The sequence below is a fragment of the Helicoverpa zea genome, chromosome 17 (genome assembly GCF_022581195.2).
Source record: "Helicoverpa zea isolate HzStark_Cry1AcR chromosome 17, ilHelZeax1.1, whole genome shotgun sequence".
NCBI classification, from domain to species: Eukaryota; Metazoa; Arthropoda; class Insecta; order Lepidoptera; family Noctuidae; genus Helicoverpa; species Helicoverpa zea.
The window spans coordinates 5701301-5720525 of record NC_061468.1 but is presented as its reverse complement, the minus strand read 5'-3'; the positions used below and the strand labels follow the sequence as shown (position 1 = coordinate 5720525).

The following is a 19225-nucleotide window of genomic DNA, read 5'->3' as shown; positions in this document are numbered from 1 at the left end:
TTTTGTTATTCATATAAGGTTTCGATCGAGTCTACCGTACCCTTTGACGAAATTATTAATATAGATATTAAAAGAATTTATGTTAAAAAACGCCTCTTTTTTATTTATTTTTTTATGGCAAGGCAACATCCATTTTAATGTCAATTGTCATCGCGATGTACGTGCACGTCACGTACGTCAAAATTTCGAAATCAATCAATACTCGAAGTCAACAAAATACTTCTTATTACATTTTAATTAAGAAATTGTTTGATTCCCGACTGATTTTCTACTAATTGCTAGCCAAAATGGCCGTGGAAAGGCCTAGACCCTGTATGACTGTCCCGTCAAAGTCTAGACTGGAAATGAACGTGAGACAACTGCTAAACAAATGTGAGCTGATAGCTAAGCAAGAGCCTATTGATAACAATTGCAGGCTCAAGCAATATGTGGAGTCCCTTAGCGAGATGATAACAGAACTCAAAACTGGCCCTGAGTAAGTGGCTCACTAATAGTAATTTGATAAAAACTTTGTTGTTGTGAAGATGCTTTTCGGGCTTACTTACGTGGCTCAAGAGCTGATTTGAACTTCATACTATGTAGAATACTCGCCCCTAAGACGACCCACTGACCTAACTACTTTTTTTCTACATATACTCATGTGCCAGTAACTCCATAAACATTTAAGTATATTTACTTACCTGATACAAAGTTAAAAGTAATTCTATTTGAAACTCATGTTCTATTTTAACTTTTCCAGCAAGCCACCTAAAGATGAGTTAGCAGAATATACTAAAAGAGCAGCATTTTTGAAAGGTGTTGTCCAAACAGCTTCTTTAAACACTCCTAGTGAAAAGGTATATGAATAAAATATTAACTTTACTCCATAGAAAGCTAAAAGATTTTGTCTAATATTGTCAGTGTTGATTTCCAGTTGGAAGCAGTTCAGCAACTATCACATGGTGCTGCCACCATGTCTGCTGATGCTTCAGCTCAAGAGATACACCAAAAAACTAGGGTCAAATATGGAGTGGAGCTAAGATCTGAATTATTTGGATTAGGTTTGTTTTGTTTCCTATATTATTTTCTTGTTTTTTTTTCATAATATCCACCAAGTTATATTTGACTATTAAGTTGTACAAGCCGGTAAAAGCTGTTCAGCTTATTTAAGCTTTGTAATCTTACTCTTATAAACATTATTTGTAAAAGGCATACACTTATCAACATTATTTGTAAAAGGCATGTGTTGACCTACTGAATATCAACAGTACTTTGAAGACTCTCTTCTAAATATCTATAATAATTTTTCAGAAGACAGTGATGATGCACTTAGAAAGCGGAACATAATAAAGGCTCCAAACTTCACAAGTAACAGTAGCAGTCAGGAAGACATAGACTCACTCCTCAAATATCATCAGAATATGCAGGAGAAGGTTGCTGAAAACATGGTGATGCTTACAAAGAGCTTGAAGGAACAGTCGCAGATTGCCAGCACTATCATCAAAGGTGATACTGAGGTGAGAAGACATTATCTACACTAATATTATAAAGCTGAAGAGTTTGTTTGTTTGTTTGAACGCGCTAATCTCAGGAACTACTGGTCCGATTTGATAAATTCTTTCAGTGTTAGATAGCCCATTTATTGAGGAAGGCTACTACTACTTTTTATCCGGGTTCGTGCAGAGGTTTCCACGGGATTCGGGTGAAATCGCTGGCAGAAGCTAGTATTACCATATATCGGGTGTGTCGTTCACAATCACATTAAATTAAATGCATTAATGTACTGGTTAAAATATGACGATTAACACAAAGAAAAAGAAAAATACGTAAAAATAAAAAATTGAATTTTTCAAACAAAGTAAATACAATAAAAATGTGCGAAAATTAGAACACCATATAAAAGTCAGTCACTACAAACAACTGAAATTCTCCCTTGAAAACTGACAGCTGTCAACTGATCAAAACATTCGATACTCCTAACTTTATCTCTGCTTTACACATGATGTTGTAAATTATAAAAACGAAAAATGAATCCTGTGGTTAAACCACTGAATAGATTAGGTAATTTTTTTTACAATTCGCCATAGAATATCATAAAGTATATGTGATAGAATTTAATGTGATTGTGAACGACACACCCGTTATGCAGTCAAATAACTTGATAATTTTGGACACAAATATGATAAGATACTGTAGACTTCGTCATATTAAATGATTGCTCCCAATGAGTGCCAACCATTCAGGTTTCAGTGGATGACCTATCAATTGGTAAATTGCATAACAACGCTAAAAGATACTCGAGTTGTAACACTTTGGTTACTTATGATTACCGTAATATTTAGATAAAAAACTGGTCCAGTAATAGAAAACAAGTAGAAAGTTGAATACATAAATTAGGTCAAATGTTTCTTGTAGGTCAATGTTCTTAAACCCTAAACAACATGTTTATAAATAAAACCTTTTTACTTTCAGGCTTTAAAGAAATCCTCAGACCTCACAGATAGGAACTTATCTTCCTTGAAAGTGGAATCAGATAGACTGCAAGAGCACAGCAAGAGTGCATGGAAATGTTGGCTGTGGATCATGCTGGCAATTGTCATGGTTATATTTATTAGTAAGTAGTGTTTATTCATTTTTTAATGTTGCTATATAATATTGTGCTGTAACTGCATAGGTGATTTATGAAAGCTTCTTGTAATTGTGTATTGACTGGTTTTGGGCTTATTATTTATGTTCTTTTTATACATTGACTATACTTCTACGGCGTGAGTTAGTGCTGAGTGGAGGGTCTAGCTAGAAGAACTGGGTCATCCAGTTTTATTTTTTTCGTTGGAGAGTGTCCTCTGGACTTTCTCGCTTGTATCTATACAAAGTAATATGGTGCAAAAAAAGACACTGCGATGATGATTCTAATTTATATTTTTTTCAATTCAGTGTTATTTTATTTCACAGACATGGTGCTCTTTATGAAGGTTATGAAAAAGAAAACGGTTTGAAGGTATGTATTGTATTCAAAGTGATAAGCAGAAGTGACAAAGTCATAGTGTGTCTAGTTCATTCCTATTTAAGTAATTGTATATACACAATAAGTTTTAATTATTGTAATACAGGTAATTTTATTAAGTTATGGATGTTTTTTAAACTATGATATAAAATAAACATTTAACCAATAATGTCGTTTATGTATCTATTCTAATAATACATGAAAATACTTTATTTATTGATATTCGCTTTAAACAAATAAAACATCACTTTAAATTTAGATAAATTGATTTTCTAAATTTTATTTTTCTGTACCTACCGAATTTTTGTTTAATTTTTTTATGAACATGCCAATTTGGTCCATATTATTTAATACTATAATTTTGAAGTACTAGAAGAATCACTACAATATTAAAGATTGCGCCCTAGAAGTTAAGTAACTTTTTTGACAAAATAAATAAACATTTGCATTCTTACTGCTAAAGACGTTTGCACAAGAGGATAAGATATTATTTGAGGAAAATCAAGTCTTATTCGTTCACAGGAAGACATTGTTTCGTCTGTAGTTAGTTTCGTAAAGTACACTCGTCTATAGCAGTCTATAGCAGTCTATAGCAGTCTAGTCCCAATAAAAATAATGAGGGGTCAATTAATTTATTTTCTGTGCGTGTTTTTATATTGGCCCTTTAATTAATATTAAATAAACAATTCTCTTTACAACTATCATACATACATATTTTCGTTACATGAGCCAATATGGCAGGAACCTTTAAATATAAGTTTAAAGTAGTTTATGTAAATACTACAGAATCTAGTACATGTTATGAAGAAGCAAGTTATCTCTCTCTATGATTAGCCATGGTTGGGTGAGCTATCAAAGCATTTTGAAACAATACGCCTAACTTACAAGATCTACCAGATTTTTTGGTTAAATGCGGATAATTAATTAATACATGAGCAGGTATTACGTTCCTACAATCTTCATTTACATATCGCATCTCTTTCCTATATTCAGGCGAATTTGATTCACCGTCAAGCAATTTATCTATTATACTCTGAAGTTGATAAACATAGCTCTATATTTGTTCTAATAGACGGTTTACTTCTTATCATATACATCTGTCAATTCGAACTTCCAAATCTTGTTGGGCCCAATCTCTGTGACGTAGAGGTGAGATCCGTTCCGTGTGACAGCCAACGAGTGAGGGTTCGTGAATCCCTGAAAAAGTTACGGTCAATATATTAGGTACTACTACCTACGCAGTCACAATGTTCTATGAAGGATAGGCTAAAATAAGCCTTATTTATTTAAAAAAAGGGCAGTTGTATTTTTATCTTTTGTAGTTAGGCTGAATGTCAATACAATTTAAAAATAGTGAAGCGCAACATTGAATCTCGCTTAGGAACTGAAGACAGGTAAACTGAGGAACAAATGAAAGAACACTTACAGTTGTGGGTTCCCATGTGTCCAAGATGTTTCCATAAAGCGCATTCACAGTAAACCCTCGGACGGCAATATTCTGGGACGTTGGTCCGTTCACAGCATAGATCGTGTCACCATGCGAAGCCACAGCAAACACCCTACCCAAAGTAGGATCCTCAATCACAGTGGCCGGCTCAAACATTTTCACATAGCTCTTCAGACCTGCTTTCGGGCAAACGATCCTCATATTCTCCCTGTCTGCCACACACACAATGTCCAAATGCTCCAGCAAAGTCACGCTATGTGGGAGGTTCAAGGTCATAGAGTCCGAATATGAAGGTATAGCCAACAATAGTTTCCCAGCTGCATTGAACTTGAGTATCTGGTTGTTGCAATAGCCATCAGCGACGAATATTTCTCCGGTAGTGGCAACAGCGACAGAGGTTGGCATGCAGAGTAACACTCGTCGTCTGTAGGGGAAGCCAGCTGTAAACGCTTCTCCAATAGTCAGGCTTGGGTATTTGTGGTTGTTTGGGGTGTACTGGAATCAATAAAATTGTTTATCAACAAAAAGTTACGGCATAATTTAGATGTTATACGGGAATTTTGGCAAGGCAAAACGTTATTCAAAAGTTAATATTGGGCAGAAACCTTATAAATGCCATATGCCGTCTATTCAGGTGGATGGCCTTGACCTTTAAAGAATTTCATAAGGGGCGATAATGACACGTCATAATGTACATATCTTACCTTAAAAACTTGATGTTTGGCGACATCAGTGACCCAGACATTATCATGATGGTCTACGGTGAGACCATGAGGCATGTAGAAGGCATAGGCGCCCCAACTGTGAAGTACAGACCCTGTGTGAGGATCGAGAACCAGGATCGTGTCTTCTATAATAGGCCCTTTGTCCAAGTTCTGATAAGCATTGGATTCGTTGAAGGTGCTGGAAAGACATCACACAGTTAGACATTATAACTATAACACTATGGAAATTTCCGATCTTGAGCCTATCAACTCACCTCTCGTCCCATACTCGTTCAGCTCTGTGAAATATCACGGGTTGTCCCAAAGAGTTTATGGAGACAGCGGTTATTTGCCCTACGTTCAAAGATGTTTGAGGCCAGTCCTTCACTTCTTGAGGTCTCAAAACTATTTCATCTTTCGGCTGAAAAGAATGAACGGTTTCATCATGAATTGTCCTTTTTTATTCACTCGAAATCACTGCGCAAATTCACTATCGTCACGAAAAATATAATAGAACTTCCTTGATCACAAAGGTTCAAGTATGAGTATAGTGACTTACCAAATGGAGATCCAAGTTTTTAAGAATATCGTCATTAGAACCGTAACTGAAGTAGTCGAAGTTGTCCCTCACTGTTTCTGGTTCACCGTAGATTCCTGATAGGGACAGAAGAAACACCAGTGCTGGCAGCATTTTGATAAACGTCCGGATATTTGTTGTGGTCGACGTATTGTTAGGGTCCGTTTGCTGTCTGCTTCAGCTATTGATTATTCACTCTTAAACGACGGAAGATACGCATGCGCGTTCCAGCAATGGCTTCTCTTACATTCTCAAGGTCAAAATTGGGGAAATGAGGAATGAAAATCATAAATATCGAATAAACATAGATTTATTATTCACATAACTCGAACAAGTGTATTCAACAAAATTGGTCAAGATACGTGCGTCGTAAATGTTATAGTGGTTTTCTAAAATGTGGTGAAACAAAGGAAATGAAGTGCATATCTTAGGCTAAATATGAAAATAGAAGACGAAATTTAATTTCATTTTATACTGAATCAGTCTCAAATTAGAATCGTTGCAAGAATTTGGCACATTTTGAAGATTTCAGAATTTCGTAGAGACTTACTTTCTAAAGTAACAAACAAGAACGTTCAAGTGTTACAATCATATTTGGGACATTTTGAAAATATTTGTTTACTTATATTTTGATTACTGCGGGCGCCATTCCGAGTTGGGCTGGTCCCAGATGTAGCCGGTCTCTGTCATGGAACATATCGCATTGTAGTAGCGGCCAGGACTGCGGCAGTAAGACCACGATGGGCACTTACATCGGAACAATGTTTGGAATTCTTCCTTGCATACTTCGTTCCACCAGCATGTTCTCTACAACAATGTATTGATTTCAGTTTTCCCTCTTAAGGAAAATTCACGTAATTTTCATTTGAATACAAACCTCTGTGATGTAACCTCTCACCGACTGGTCCGAATAGCTTCGTTTCGTTATCGATGCAGCTTCATGCATTGCACTCAACAAAAGTATTAGCACGAACATAACATATTGCGCCTGAAACGTTCAATACACTTACACTGTGCACACAAACACGGTCATAAACACGTATATACTTCACTCACTTCCTTCTTTGGGGTCTTACCTTAATCATAGCAGGATTTTGGTCCAAAAATAGAAAATTATCGGGCGGCGTTGCCTTTCATTTCCACGCCCCCTGACGGAGCTTTCAGGTTTCCGACTAGGGTTGCGACTATTCTCACGTGCCTTATCGGTATTTATTATTAAACCTGTGGTAGCGGCCCGGATATCTTATTGATTACTTTTTCTATGTCGGAGTTGGGTTCGTTTTAACTTGAATACGGGAATGGTTAACGGGTATTTAATTTATCGTGTACAGGTTTAGGAGTATTTTACAGGTAGGAGTTACTGGTTTTCAATAAAGCTACTTTTATGAACTGTTAGCAGATATGGTAAAGTTAGGTTAGCGAGATTTAGTAATGAGTTCTCAATATTAATCTTCATGTTTAAATCAGAAATAATTTGGGTCTGTAGCTATTACTTTCTGTCGTCTGGTTAAAAAATACAATAAATTAGAATAATAAGTTATATTACTTAACTACTATAAATACATTACAATTTACAAAATCACTAGCTACTTTAGACTCACGTGTTTCTTAAATTAACACAACAGTGACAACAAAGATGAGCAAAATAACATTTATAAGTAAAATAAAAATAATTAAAAAAATTAGGGATACAATTAAAATCTAAAGAAATTCAAAAGAAAATCAAAATTATTTAACTAAACAAATTAAAAGCGCGCGGAGACACCTAGTAGTACTGACGGAAACTCAACAAACAAAACTACGCGCACATTTTACCTATTGATCATAATCATAAAGTGCACAAAACGCAGTTTTAATAGTTATAAAGTTCTTGATCACCATGTGTCTCCGCAGCCTTGAATGAAATGGCACTTAGATGTAAAAATAAATAAACTTTAGTACAAGTCTAATTACAAAGAGCTTTGGTCGGAACTACCACTACATTTGGGATTCTGTTGCTGGCTCTACGAGCCCAAGTTTCAGTGACATCACTGCTGGCCTACATTGCCTGCGTATCTTCTATTTTGTTTTCGACGTCGTTTTCGTGTTCTTGTCGTCTGTGCACGTCTTCTGCGTCTTGCCTGTGAATAATACAATTACAATCAGATATCCTTTTAATTAGTAGATTTTTTTACCTATTCATGCACCTGCTTTTAGCACGAAATCATCTTTATGCGTAACGTTTACAACACGGAACAACGCGCTTCGCCGACCTCAAAAGATAGATACAACGATGAAAGCTCATAAAAATATTAATGTGATCAACTTACGAATATTTGTTGCTAGATTGGAAAATGCTCTTGGGACATAATCTGTAATAAGGCCAACATTCGCCGTTCCCTTCGCCAGCCTTTTGGGCTTCTACGTATTCTTCTAGGAGATTCGCGTACGGTGATTTGCTGGGTCTGGAAGTGGAAATAAGTCGCTTTGTCATTTACCTTATCACCTATTTGATATTGATATACATAGGACATATAACACAACTGGGAAAAGCTGAGCATAATAAAAGAAATATATATAATAGTATAAATAAAATTACTTATGCACATCCATTCTTATTTCGCAGAGCAAATTAAGCTGTCGTCTATCACTAACTCAAAGTTGTGTCATACATAGGTATACCGAACGTACCTAAGCTGTCATAAAACCTAGAATGTCGACATGCAACGTGTAGGTAAGTCAACAACTAACCAGCCTTAAGTCTGAATGAGTATCAATTTAGACGCATCCGGATATAATGGAAGTTGCTGTGATGAAAGTAGGTACATTTGATAAAGGAAAAAAAAACCTTAAAACTTACGTAAAGAACAACTTCATCATTTCCCCGAACAAACCAAAGTTTGTGAGCGGGTGTGATTGTATTTCACAAATAGCACGCAGCAGACATTCTTTGCCTGATAGTCCAAAGTTTTCGAATAGATCCTCAGCCATGCCGTACAAAATTGCTCTGAAAATTTTGGATTGTAATTAATAAACATATATAGGTGTATTGGTTAACAACAAGTTTTTATAGTACTTATTTTTCAATTCCCAGATCCCCAGATTATCTTGTCGATAGTTTTCAAACAAAAAGGTACTCTCTGTTTTAAACTTATCTAGATTTAATTAGGAATTGGTGGTATCGGACGACAAAGGTTATTGTTTTAAAAACCAGGCGGCACTATTCTTATATTAAACGTAACTGTCTTTAAAAAAACACGTTAAATAATATATTGTTTACTCCAATTCTTCGATTCCTTGCGTAATAGGCGCCGGTTTTCGAATCACATAAAGAATTTCAAACACCTTTTCGTAGTAACTTCCTGCGTCCGTCGCCAACTATCCTTCGTGAGTGGAATTCCTGATGTTATGCATCGTGAAGGTGAAAGTGACGGCCAATAATTTAACCGCTACTGTTGCTAACCTCCACGTGGTCTCAGACAGAAATACGTGCCAACGTCTTTCATGTGTGGTCCCATATTCAGTACCTTTGTTACTTTTGTCGCTTTACTAGCCACTGGTTCTTAAACCTTCCGCAATTTGCATTACAAAGCGTGACTTAATTTATAAAAAATGAACAGCGTATTTAGTAAGTAATTGTGTATCATATTTTACCTTTCACCTCCGTGTAACCGATCCTGTATTTCCTTTTCAACCTCTGGAGCAATGTTGCTATCAGTAGACCGTTTGCCTCGTCTCCGATCTAAGTATTGTCCAACATAATCAGCCATCATGGAAACCGCCGCTCTACCCATAGATCGGGCCAAGATGGGTGGAAATGCTCCGTATGGATTTTCATTGTCCGTCAAGCCAAGTTTGTCAAAGTCAACTGAAAAGTGCAGATATTATTTTACAATGTGATCTCTTACGAAATTCTCTATACAGTTAGCATCTTCATTTATTTTATTAGGATACGATACTGTCTTATTGTTTCTACTTATTATTATTATATTTTAATATCCAAATAAATAATAATGAATAAAGGACCAATGTTACGAGTATCTCCACGCTATTTCTACACTGAAGTTCTGCTTTACATTATATTCTTGCTACGCAACTACATAAACAACTAGATACCTATCTACATAAGTGGATATACTAAATTACAAGTAAGTTTTATGAGTGGGTATACTAACTACTTATTAATATACTATTAGTGTCCAACACATTACACCTATGTCGACCTTAACGCGACCGAATCTCGGCATGATTACGCTTGCACGCAACTGAAGTTAGCGTACCTATAGTCAAACTTCGATCTGACGTAAATTCAGCGGCACATTTTTTGCGACCGAAATTCGGTTTGCTTTGCTGACGAGGATCGGGGCCTGAAACAGCGGGAGGCAGCATGCACTCCCCACACCCAGGGTGTCCGTCCTATGTGTTTATTTCGCCTCTGTCAGCCCCTGAGTCAGCGCATGGTGCTTTGTGGTGATATTTGAAGTTATATATTTTGTTGTTGGTTGGTACGTGTCATCTAGAATACACACATAGCCACGCAACCGAATTTCTGCCGCGACATGTTCGGCGCTTTTGGCGTGCCGTATCTGCCGAAAACGTTGAAGTCGGTCTAGTGTATGTTTGTGTTAAGACCACGAAGTTATTTAAACATATTTAACGGATGTTTCAGAATTATAAACAGTCTAGTTGTAATGAATATCTAATTAGGTACATTACTAATCGTTCGGAAAATCATTTAGGTTTTCTAATTTATTTCGTTATGCTACTATTACATAATATTAGGTGTGGATTACGTTATTACTATTGCTTTAGCTACTTATATTAATGTTCTACTCCAACTTCTAGTAGATCTGAATATACTGACTGTCAAATTCAATCTCGTACTTCAGAGTACCTGTAAATCGGCGAATGATGTTGACATATTCAATTATCAAGCATGGAAGAAAAGGTTATTAAAAATACATTTTAAATTCCCTACTATGCCACAATAAACGTAGAAAAATATCTTCAGTTTCTTAAACCTGCTGTTAATAAAAAAGGTGCGTTAAAATCAGAAATAGAGAAAAACATATTAAACTCTCAGGTTCAACTTAAGACTCTGTGACTTTTGACGACAAATCTCTTAAATTACCTACTAACTTAAAATTTATATAAAAAGTAATGGTAATGAGATAGAAAAACCTATAAAGTAATTAAAATAAAACTTACTTGTAAACGGAAAACTGACAGTCATATTAGACAAGAATCCTGGCGGTGGATGCCTTACGAATGGCATCGATATGGACGGCGTGATAGTCATTGTAGTACCCGGAGGCAACGCCAACCGACCGTCATTCGTGATCCAGAGTATCCTCTTCTGTCGCGAGTGAGGAATATCCTCCTTGGCCACGCCATCCTGGCTGTTCAGCGAAGCCATCGGCAGCAAAGCCGCTAATGCTATGCTAAGTATCACTCGAGGAACTGATGCATCCATCGCCTACCTGGAGAAATATCATCGTATGCTTTTAATACCTTTCATAGTTTTGCTGCCGATTTCGTTGGCTTTCGTTTTCCCTTGTCATTCATTAGAAAAAAAAACTTGGTGTGACAAAATGACACTTAAAGTGTCAAATCCTCACAAATTTATTATTATACACGAACATTAACAGTTTTTTATTAAGAATATATATTATTAATTGTACGATGTTACCAAAAAAATGCACTCATATACGTATCAGAGATTATAACGATTACACCACTGATGTAGAAAAATTAATTAAATCTATAGAAGATGAATACAAAATAGATTTTCGATCGTTACCGGATTGGAAGCATTTAGTGAAACGTTTGCATGTTGCAAAGACGGATTGTAAACAAAAACTTCGAGATGCACGCCTGCGAAAATCTATGATAATAGATAAGTTATATATACAGGCGACAAGACCATCACCCTTTGAACTATCGTCAGGATTATGCAGAACAGCCAGCAAATGGCGTAAAATAGAGATGGAACTGAAAAAACCAAAACAACCTCCGATTCCCTTATTAGATTTAATGGCTCTAACAGCTGCAAAAGAACTGCCCGAAACTCCTCATCAGAACACAGAAATTTTTTCTTCTGAATTTTCAACTTCCGCTGAATCGATAGTTTCTGTGCCGTCAAAAGTTAATGTAGAGGTCCAAGTGGAGTCACCAGTAGAACCGCCTCGATTACCAATTTGTATTTCTACCAATGCTCATAAGTTGTTTCCTTCTCCTGGGTCCAAATTTAGTCGAATTAGCTTTAGATCCATTTTCTCTGAAACTGGCGGCAGCGTCGTGTCAGATAGTGATAAAGAAGAGTGGCAACGTTTAAAACCCACGAAGCGAGTAGTATGTACTCCGACGCCTATTGTGCTGAAAGACAACTCTTTGAAAAAACAATCCGTTCAATTTACAGTAACAAACTGTACAGGCGAATTCATGCATATTAGATTTGAGAAAGTTATAGATGATTCTCATTTCTTAAAAACGAAGATATTGCCTGTTATTCCAAAACGAGTTTATCCTGGTATATCTGTAGTATATAAATTGATATTCACCCTAAAGACTCCAGATGAATTTGAATCGGGCCTATATTTTAAAGTTGGTCCAGATGTTTATGATGGTGCTGCTCCAGAAGCCTTTTGTATCCCAATCGTCAGTGCATTTACTATATCTCGCTGTGCGATAATGCCAGAATCAATAACTTTTCCATCAGTTTATCCTTGGCATTTTAAAAGGAATGATTTGTATACAACGACAAATATTGAAATAGCCATTAACGATCCTTACACTTACCACTTGCATATTTATAAACGAGTCGTTGACTTAGCCAGGGCATCAAACCTTATTCTTTCCATGGAACCAAGTGGGCCGCGCACCGAGAGTGTCCGTGAAAGAAAAGCAGATAAAGACATAGACACTTTAGCATCTTCATCAAAAGTTGAAAACAATATTGATTCGCTAACTGTTCAGGAAGCGATGGCCTTTATCGCCAACGGAATCATCGAGCTTGCTTTAGATACGTTTATGTTTGAATCAACTTATTTGTATTTGGGGCCGTATGAAAAAACGAAAATTCCAGTGTACTTTACTAAAATAGAATGCATAGGTTATCACCAAAATTACTATGAATTTGAATTTATTGATCCTGAAACTGAAATAGTTAAGATCAGAAAAACCTTAAAAGTCTACGCTGAGATACTTGCACATCCAATAACAATACATCCAGTTATATTAGACATGTCTAAATCGCCAGTTTCTCATGGCTATTGTGAAGATAATTTCGTAGTCTCAAACAATCATAAACTTTACCCAGTTACCGTTAAAATTAAATTGACTACTAAAATGAAGAAGATGTTCTATGTGGAACCCATGGAAGCTATTATCCCGGAATCATCATGTGTGCCCTTCGCAGTTAAATTTTGTTCACGAGACTTCTTGTCGCCTAAGCCTTCGGAAGATTTAGTTCATTTTACTTTCAAAGTTATAGTCCTTGGCTATAAAGCTGTATACGATAATGTACCGCCATTCTTTTACGAAGTGATTGCGCCTTGTGCCGTAGAGTTTAAGAGGGTTTATAACTCAAAGTATTTTCAGGATACTGAATGACTCACCCAAAATCTGTATTTTTGGAAACCATAGCAAGTTTCTACATATTGTATGGCATTGATTGATTGATTGATGGTAGAAGTTCTTTAGAGAGATTGATGAAATATAGGTATAAAGTAAAATCTGCGAAATATATTTTATTTTAACACCCAACCCAATATTGTAATCGATCTATAAAAAGTTGGTAATAACATATCCGGGGACGTTGAGTACCTAATGTTTGACAAGGATTAAACCTGTTAACGCGTCCGACTTGTTGTATGTAATACAGGTCAAGTGAGTTGATTGCCTGAACCCGCATAATATCCCAGACCTGATCTGTAGGTCGCACAACCGGTCCAATGCGACAATCGATTATAAATCAGCGACGATTTTGATGAAATCGATTGTGCTATAACACCTTTATTATGATTCGATCTCGAGTTACCTGTTGACTGCTCGTAAACTTCATATTAAATCATGAATCTTCACCCATAAACATGAAAAACTAGTCGTTGTTAATTGCTTTGAAGATTTAACGCATTTTGAATAATGATTGATTGCACATTAGGTGCGAAATAGCTAACTAAGCTAACATTTATGACCATTAAGCGCGAATATATCATCGAAACATTAAAAGTGTTGGCAGCACGGAATACAGCTTGTTAGTAAAAAATTGCAAATTGCGCTGAGACATTTATTTTGTCCTAAAATCATTAGAAAAACGGAAGATTTTATTTACTTTATACCCATAGACTGCGCTATTTTAAACAACTTCTAAATTATTACCTACCTACTGCTTATTCCCTGTTTCCATGCAATTTGATTGAAGGCTATCAGTAGCATCGATAAAGTTTTCTAATCGATCACCATTTATGTTGATGTCGGTATTGTAAACCCATTTCTTATTCTTGGCACGCGTGTGTCGTATTTATTTGTGTTGTGCACACTTCAGAATTGACGAGTACTTGCTCATTTCGAAGTTTAATCGAATCTATAACGTACCGATTTGTCATCAGGAATTCACTTAGCAATCACTCGAAACTTTCACGTTAAATTCGGTTTCTTATCTGATTTTGAAATGAATTGTGTCGAAAAGTAATAAGATAATAAAGATGCGCATGTAGCTACATGCGCATCTTTAACTTTTTGTCGTATAGAGGTTTCAAATGTTTTTTTTTTAATACCGTTTTGTTTTTGTACCTAAATGCATTAATATCTTATATTTCTTTAGCTGTTATTTACTTTAAGAGATTAAACGAATCTTCTTTATTATTTGCATTTTTTCTGTTCGGTTGTAATATCAAAATACTTTTGGTGGTCTTGCATCTTTGCCAATGTCGATAAGCTCTTAACGACGATGGCAATTTAACTTAGATCGAAACACCGCTATTGAGATAACTCCATCCGTAATAACTTGATGAATGTGTGCAAGCTTACTGTTATGTTACGTTAGATTATATCATAATTGGCTTAGGAATGCGAGCTATTTGCTGTGTAAGCGAAATCATGTTTGTTGACTTTTATGGTGATTATCTATCTGTATTCACTGCAGGCTTCATAGATTTAGATATTTATCGACTATTTACCAAAACAATAAATTTAGACTAGGGTTTGTGGTTTGACAAAAAGTGCTCTGCTCCCTCTAAATGGCATACCTACTTAGTTCAGTATCAAATCTACAGCAGATTTTGAATCCATCTTTGACGTTCTCAGATTCTAAAAAATAAGATTTGATAAAGATCTGGTGTATTTCAGCTGTATAGCAACATCCAGCTTAGATTGACCTAGAGAATTATCTAGTTTGACAGTAGCACTACAAAGCTGTGCAAAGAGTTAAAGCTCGTTGTGGTCCAAATCACCACATTTCATCTCAGGCAAATGTGTTATTGTTTTAACTTGTAGACCGTTTTATAGCACCGGCATGACTCTTATAACATACGGCCCGACCTTATTTAGTACCGCTGTGGTTTGGCAGAACTACATCTGAACTGATGTCCCACTTTAGATATGGTGATTCGATGGGAAAATTATAGTGCAATGTTTATTTACAAACTTGTGAGGCCGTTTCGCCTTCATCGCTTTGTTCGTCTGTATTATATACGCTTCATTGCTCAGTTATCGCATGCGATTTACCACAATCGTCTTATTTTATCTCATTACCATTTGATGAATATTTCTTCAATTACGCTAAATTGAAATTGCATCGTGAAGATCGCTCCATACGAGCTTCGGGTTAACAAACTTAATTCTTAGCAGTCCATGTAGATGAAGTTGAATGAACTGTTATTATTTCTAGTAACACGCTGTCTAGGCACACGTCATTTTCAAAGAAATTAGATTATAAAAAGCTGCTATAAAAAATTTTAACTAGGTCCATTTTTGATACCTAATTATATCTTATAGTTTGAAGGAATATAAATAATTCATAGTTTTGGTAGCTGGTCAGATAAATAAGTGCGTTAAAAGTTAAATTAATTCGTCTATTAGCACAGATTAAAATCGTTAATATTCATTTATTCGTGGTTTGTGCGATAAAACCGACACTGCCAAGTGATGTGTTAATGTACCCAAATTAATGAAGAGTTAAAACAGTGATAGATAGTAATTATAAATCAGGACGAATCTAAGAACACACTTTGCATGGCAGTTGAAACAGGAATTAATTGAGGTCGCATTTAAATCATTCCTACCCATGCCATGTGATAACAAATGTACACGCTCTGAAGCTAATTGAGAAAATATTCTAACGGACATATTATTCAAATTCAACTCACCTCAATATCACAACTGTTTCGAAGGAATAAATGTTCATCAGCGCACCACACCAAATATCGTCCTTGCAGAACTGTCGTTCACTATCAATCACACTGTTCAAGTAAAGGTTCTATTCCTGCGATCATCGCGAGATGTATAGGCTGATTACAGGTCAGCTGCGCGGGCGTCGCTCTTGCAGTATCGCTGCCAAAATTTCGCTAACTTTCAGGCACGGTGGTGCATAACAAACACTGTTCCACAAAAATGCGCCCGCGTCCGATATAATCCGCGACGAATTTCTTTTTGGTATCGACTGCTGAAGTTATGTTGGTAGCGTCACGTTCGTCCTCGAGTCCTTGGACGTCTGTAATTTCTTCGAGTGCCACTATATCGACGACGACTTTGTATTCACATGTCGCCGAAACTCTCTTTGCTAATTGTGATGCACGGCGCGTCCCCCGCTTTCCGCATTGTCAAACAATGGAGCGTAGCACCCCGGGGTGACAGGTGGGACCTCATCGCTTATGGCTGGCGAGTCATAAGGTCGCTTGTTTAGAGGATATGCGTTTAGTAATGAGAGTCAGTTAAGTGTCTGGTTGCGAGCGCTGGCGCGGCGATACCGGTACGGAATGGAGGCTCGGGCGGGTGTAATCGTTCGACGTCGCCTCGCCAGTTGGCCACTGGGTTAGCGGTGTTCCTTTTCCTGCTTCGTTTCTTAATGGGTAGCACACATTGTAAGTGAATCTGATGCGCACCAGCCCTTCGCACGCACGTGAAGGCCGTGCTTATTTTTGCAAATATAAATAACTTTCGGAGAAAGCATATGCACACACAGCCAAATATTCACATTATTGTCAAAAAACGCACGATGAATGAACAAATGTACTGGTATCATCGATTTGCACACAAAACGTGTATTTGGAAATAAATACACTGGTCTTGTGCCAATATTTGCAAGAGTTAGTCGTTCATAAATTAAATATTAAAAATCAACGTTGCGCGATCTGTAGATAATAGGTAATGTTATCAATTATGATCTCTACAGTATCAAAAACTGGTTGTTTATGCTTATCGGGATTATAAAATAAAGCGGAATCTAAGTACATCCTTTGTTTTGACATAAATTTACTTCGATATTAATGCTTGGGAAATGGCAAGACGATTCCTTTCATGATCACCCTACGCTTCCCCCCTAACATTTCTTAATTCCACAAAAAATAAACCAACCTTACCTAACAAAGGAATACCTTTTTCTAAGGGGCGCTTTGAGGTGCCAAAAGAAAATGATTGCAATCGAGATTTGATTATTTTCAACATCCGAACATTTGTCACAAAGAGGAAATAAATAAAACATTATTCTTCCAAAAATCAAAGTATGTTTGATTTTATTTGCAGCAGTCTTAACCTGAGAACGAAGTTATTTTTATTCCGCATTCATTAGACGCTGGTGGATGCAGGTTGCCTCCAACAGGTATCTGTGGAGATCAAAGGGGAGGCCTATGTTCGGCAGTGGACGTCCTATAGCTGAGATGATGATGATGATGATGATTCATCTAGTAGGTATCAGATTACACATAACTTATCTCGCAAAACAACAATGAAAGCAAAAACAAAGAATATAATAACCCACGTGAACAAGATAGTGATTAAACATAATCAAAGTGTTGTCGTCATAATAATATTGTACAGCAGAATCGGGCCGGAACATATCGTGAGGAGGGTCAATTACGTAAATTATGTAAACTTGCTCTATTGCGGTAATCATGAGGATTTTCGTTCGCTTTTCTTACCTTTAGTGGAAATACACCTTATGACCTTATTTTAACAGAGCAATTCTGGATTAAAGAGCAGTGGAACCAAATGCTCTGCGCCGAACATTTGCTACGAATGGCCACTATGTAGATATCTCACAAAGTAGTTATTGTTTTGTGACTGCGAGTCTATATATTTATATATAAATATGTGTACATAAAATTTATGTACGGAAAGTATTGTGAAATCCATGAGTGTCTGTTAAGTAGGCTATGATATTCCTTTCCAACCGTATTCCCTTTGGAGATTTGCTTTGTCATGATAAAGAGCGGGCAGCCTATAAGTAGTTCTACCAAATTGTCTTGCTACTATCGACGTAAAGAGTAGTTTCAAGTATCGAAAAAAAGTACGGGACTGCAAATTATGTAAAATATATGAGATAACTTGAAGGTGCAGCCCCAGAAAATCACATTGTTACTAGGTATTTGTCACGCATTCTTGATTTGTATTTATTATTTGCAACACAGTCCTTTATGGGCAATAAGTAGACAAATTACCTATTATGTTCTCCAGTTGTGTCAAGGAAAGCATACACATTGCAAAATTCAAACGCATTTAGTCTAAGGTTGAATAATTTACTACACGGCTTATTGGTTATGTCACCGTGATAAATATAGAGGAAGTTAGTGTGATTGCCAATATCAAAAACTCATCGTATTTTAGATAAAGATAATAACCGATACTTAATTTTATTCGTTCAATCGTTACCATTCTTCCGTGGTTGTCCAGAACAATATTTAATTAGTAAATAAAAATGGTAACTGTAAAATCAGTTGATTGATCTGTTCAGAAAATCAGAGAAACCGTGGTTTTGTTACGAGACATAAGTAGTTCTAAGAATTATTTATTATTTAATTTATTTACGACAAATAAAATGCCTAGTTTTTACAAGGTGTGATGTATGTGATACAAAACTTTGCTAAGTGTTTCAAATAAATCTCACCGTAAATCACCTATTGTTTTTAGATTTACATTTAGTTAATGTACACAAATGTAAGTAGAAACTCGACTTGTCTCACCCCGTGTACATATAAATAATGTATTTTACCAGTGCATTGTCATGGTAATTAATTTGGTCCGCATTCTTGTCCAGGGTGAAACTCGTAAACTGAATTTGTATGCAATGACCAGGGCGCACTGTTCATGGCCTACATTTTCCAGGAAGTATCTTTCATGAAATACAAACATTTTAATAACAATGAACCGAGCTGCCGTAGTAATAGCTCAATATTGTACATTGTCTTGTCAGTCAATCGGTGCCAATGTTTATTTATTACGCTCCGTCTAACTGGTCTTGAAATATTTTAAATTTGAAGAGGAACAAGCAATTAAGAAGTCGTAAATCTAGAAAGCTTTCAGGCTGTCAAGTTCATTTA

At 36.2% G+C, this 19225-nt stretch overlaps 5 protein-coding genes across 5 annotated transcripts; 2 read left to right on the top strand and 3 right to left on the bottom strand.

The window, feature by feature from the left end:
* The first annotated feature begins 171 nt into the window (after positions 1 to 171).
* LOC124638218 (vesicle transport protein USE1) lies at positions 172 to 3244 on the top strand. The gene is made up of 6 exons (XM_047175116.1): positions 172 to 475; positions 740 to 836; positions 914 to 1040; positions 1291 to 1496; positions 2452 to 2593; positions 2932 to 3244. Exons 1-6 carry the CDS (start codon positions 288 to 290, stop codon positions 2973 to 2975), a joined length of 804 nt encoding a protein of 267 aa, XP_047031072.1. The 5' UTR covers positions 172 to 287; the 3' UTR covers positions 2976 to 3244.
* On the bottom strand, positions 2881 to 5896 carry LOC124638216 (peptidyl-alpha-hydroxyglycine alpha-amidating lyase 2-like). The gene is made up of 5 exons (XM_047175113.1): positions 5694 to 5896; positions 5410 to 5555; positions 5135 to 5333; positions 4410 to 4925; positions 2881 to 4180 (listed from the first exon to the last, which is right to left on the bottom strand). Exons 1-5 carry the CDS (start codon positions 5823 to 5825, stop codon positions 4061 to 4063), a joined length of 1113 nt encoding a protein of 370 aa, XP_047031069.1. The 5' UTR covers positions 5826 to 5896; the 3' UTR covers positions 2881 to 4060.
* Positions 5897 to 6003: 107 nt separating this feature from the next.
* On the bottom strand, positions 6004 to 7120 carry LOC124638219. The gene is made up of 3 exons (XM_047175117.1): positions 6788 to 7120; positions 6589 to 6699; positions 6004 to 6518 (listed from the first exon to the last, which is right to left on the bottom strand). Exons 1-3 carry the CDS (start codon positions 6794 to 6796, stop codon positions 6345 to 6347), a joined length of 294 nt encoding a protein of 97 aa, XP_047031073.1. The 5' UTR covers positions 6797 to 7120; the 3' UTR covers positions 6004 to 6344.
* A 115-nt stretch (positions 7121 to 7235) lies between these two features.
* On the bottom strand, positions 7236 to 16721 carry LOC124638217. Its single transcript, XM_047175114.1, has 6 exons — positions 16058 to 16721; positions 10899 to 11170; positions 9345 to 9558; positions 8551 to 8697; positions 8021 to 8155; positions 7236 to 7831 (listed from the first exon to the last, which is right to left on the bottom strand). The coding sequence occupies exons 2-6, from the start codon at positions 11161 to 11163 to the stop codon at positions 7750 to 7752; spliced, it is 843 nt and encodes a 280-aa protein (XP_047031070.1). The 5' UTR covers positions 11164 to 11170; positions 16058 to 16721; the 3' UTR covers positions 7236 to 7749.
* Positions 11373 to 13338, top strand: LOC124638215. The gene has a single exon (XM_047175112.1). It carries the CDS (start codon positions 11373 to 11375, stop codon positions 13299 to 13301), a length of 1929 nt encoding a protein of 642 aa, XP_047031068.1. The 3' UTR covers positions 13302 to 13338.
* Positions 16722 to 19225: the final 2504 nt, after the last annotated feature.

Bases quoted from the DNA above. Each gene is read 5' to 3' on its own strand.
- LOC124638218 (XM_047175116.1), top strand. From the start codon at position 288: ATGGCCGTGGAAAGGCCTAGACCCTGTATGACTGTCCCGTCAAAGTCT. The intron at 476-739 runs GTAAGTGGCTCA...TAACTTTTCCAG, and splicing joins GAACTCAAAACTGGCCCTGA to CAAGCCACCTAAAGATGAGT. The intron at 2,594-2,931 runs GTAAGTAGTGTT...TTTATTTCACAG, and splicing joins TGTCATGGTTATATTTATTA to ACATGGTGCTCTTTATGAAG.
- LOC124638216 (XM_047175113.1), bottom strand. From the start codon at position 5,825: ATGCTGCCAGCACTGGTGTTTCTTCTGTCCCTATCAGGAATCTACGGT. The intron at 5,556-5,693 runs GTAAGTCACTAT...CATTCTTTTCAG, and splicing joins AAAACTTGGATCTCCATTTG to CCGAAAGATGAAATAGTTTT. The intron at 4,181-4,409 runs GTAAGTGTTCTT...TAACTTTTTCAG, and splicing joins ACACATGGGAACCCACAACT to GGATTCACGAACCCTCACTC.
- LOC124638219 (XM_047175117.1), bottom strand. The intron at 6,519-6,588 runs GTTTGTATTCAA...ACATTGTTGTAG, and splicing joins TGAGAGGTTACATCACAGAG to AGAACATGCTGGTGGAACGA.
- LOC124638217 (XM_047175114.1), bottom strand. From the start codon at position 11,163: ATGGATGCATCAGTTCCTCGAGTGATACTTAGCATAGCATTAGCGGCT. The intron at 9,559-10,898 runs GTAAGTTTTATT...TGCACTTTTCAG, and splicing joins TGTCAGTTTTCCGTTTACAA to TTGACTTTGACAAACTTGGC. The intron at 8,698-9,344 runs GTAAAATATGAT...CAAAATTTTCAG, and splicing joins CGGTTACACGGAGGTGAAAG to AGCAATTTTGTACGGCATGG.
- LOC124638215 (XM_047175112.1), top strand. From the start codon at position 11,373: ATGTTACCAAAAAAATGCACTCATATACGTATCAGAGATTATAACGAT.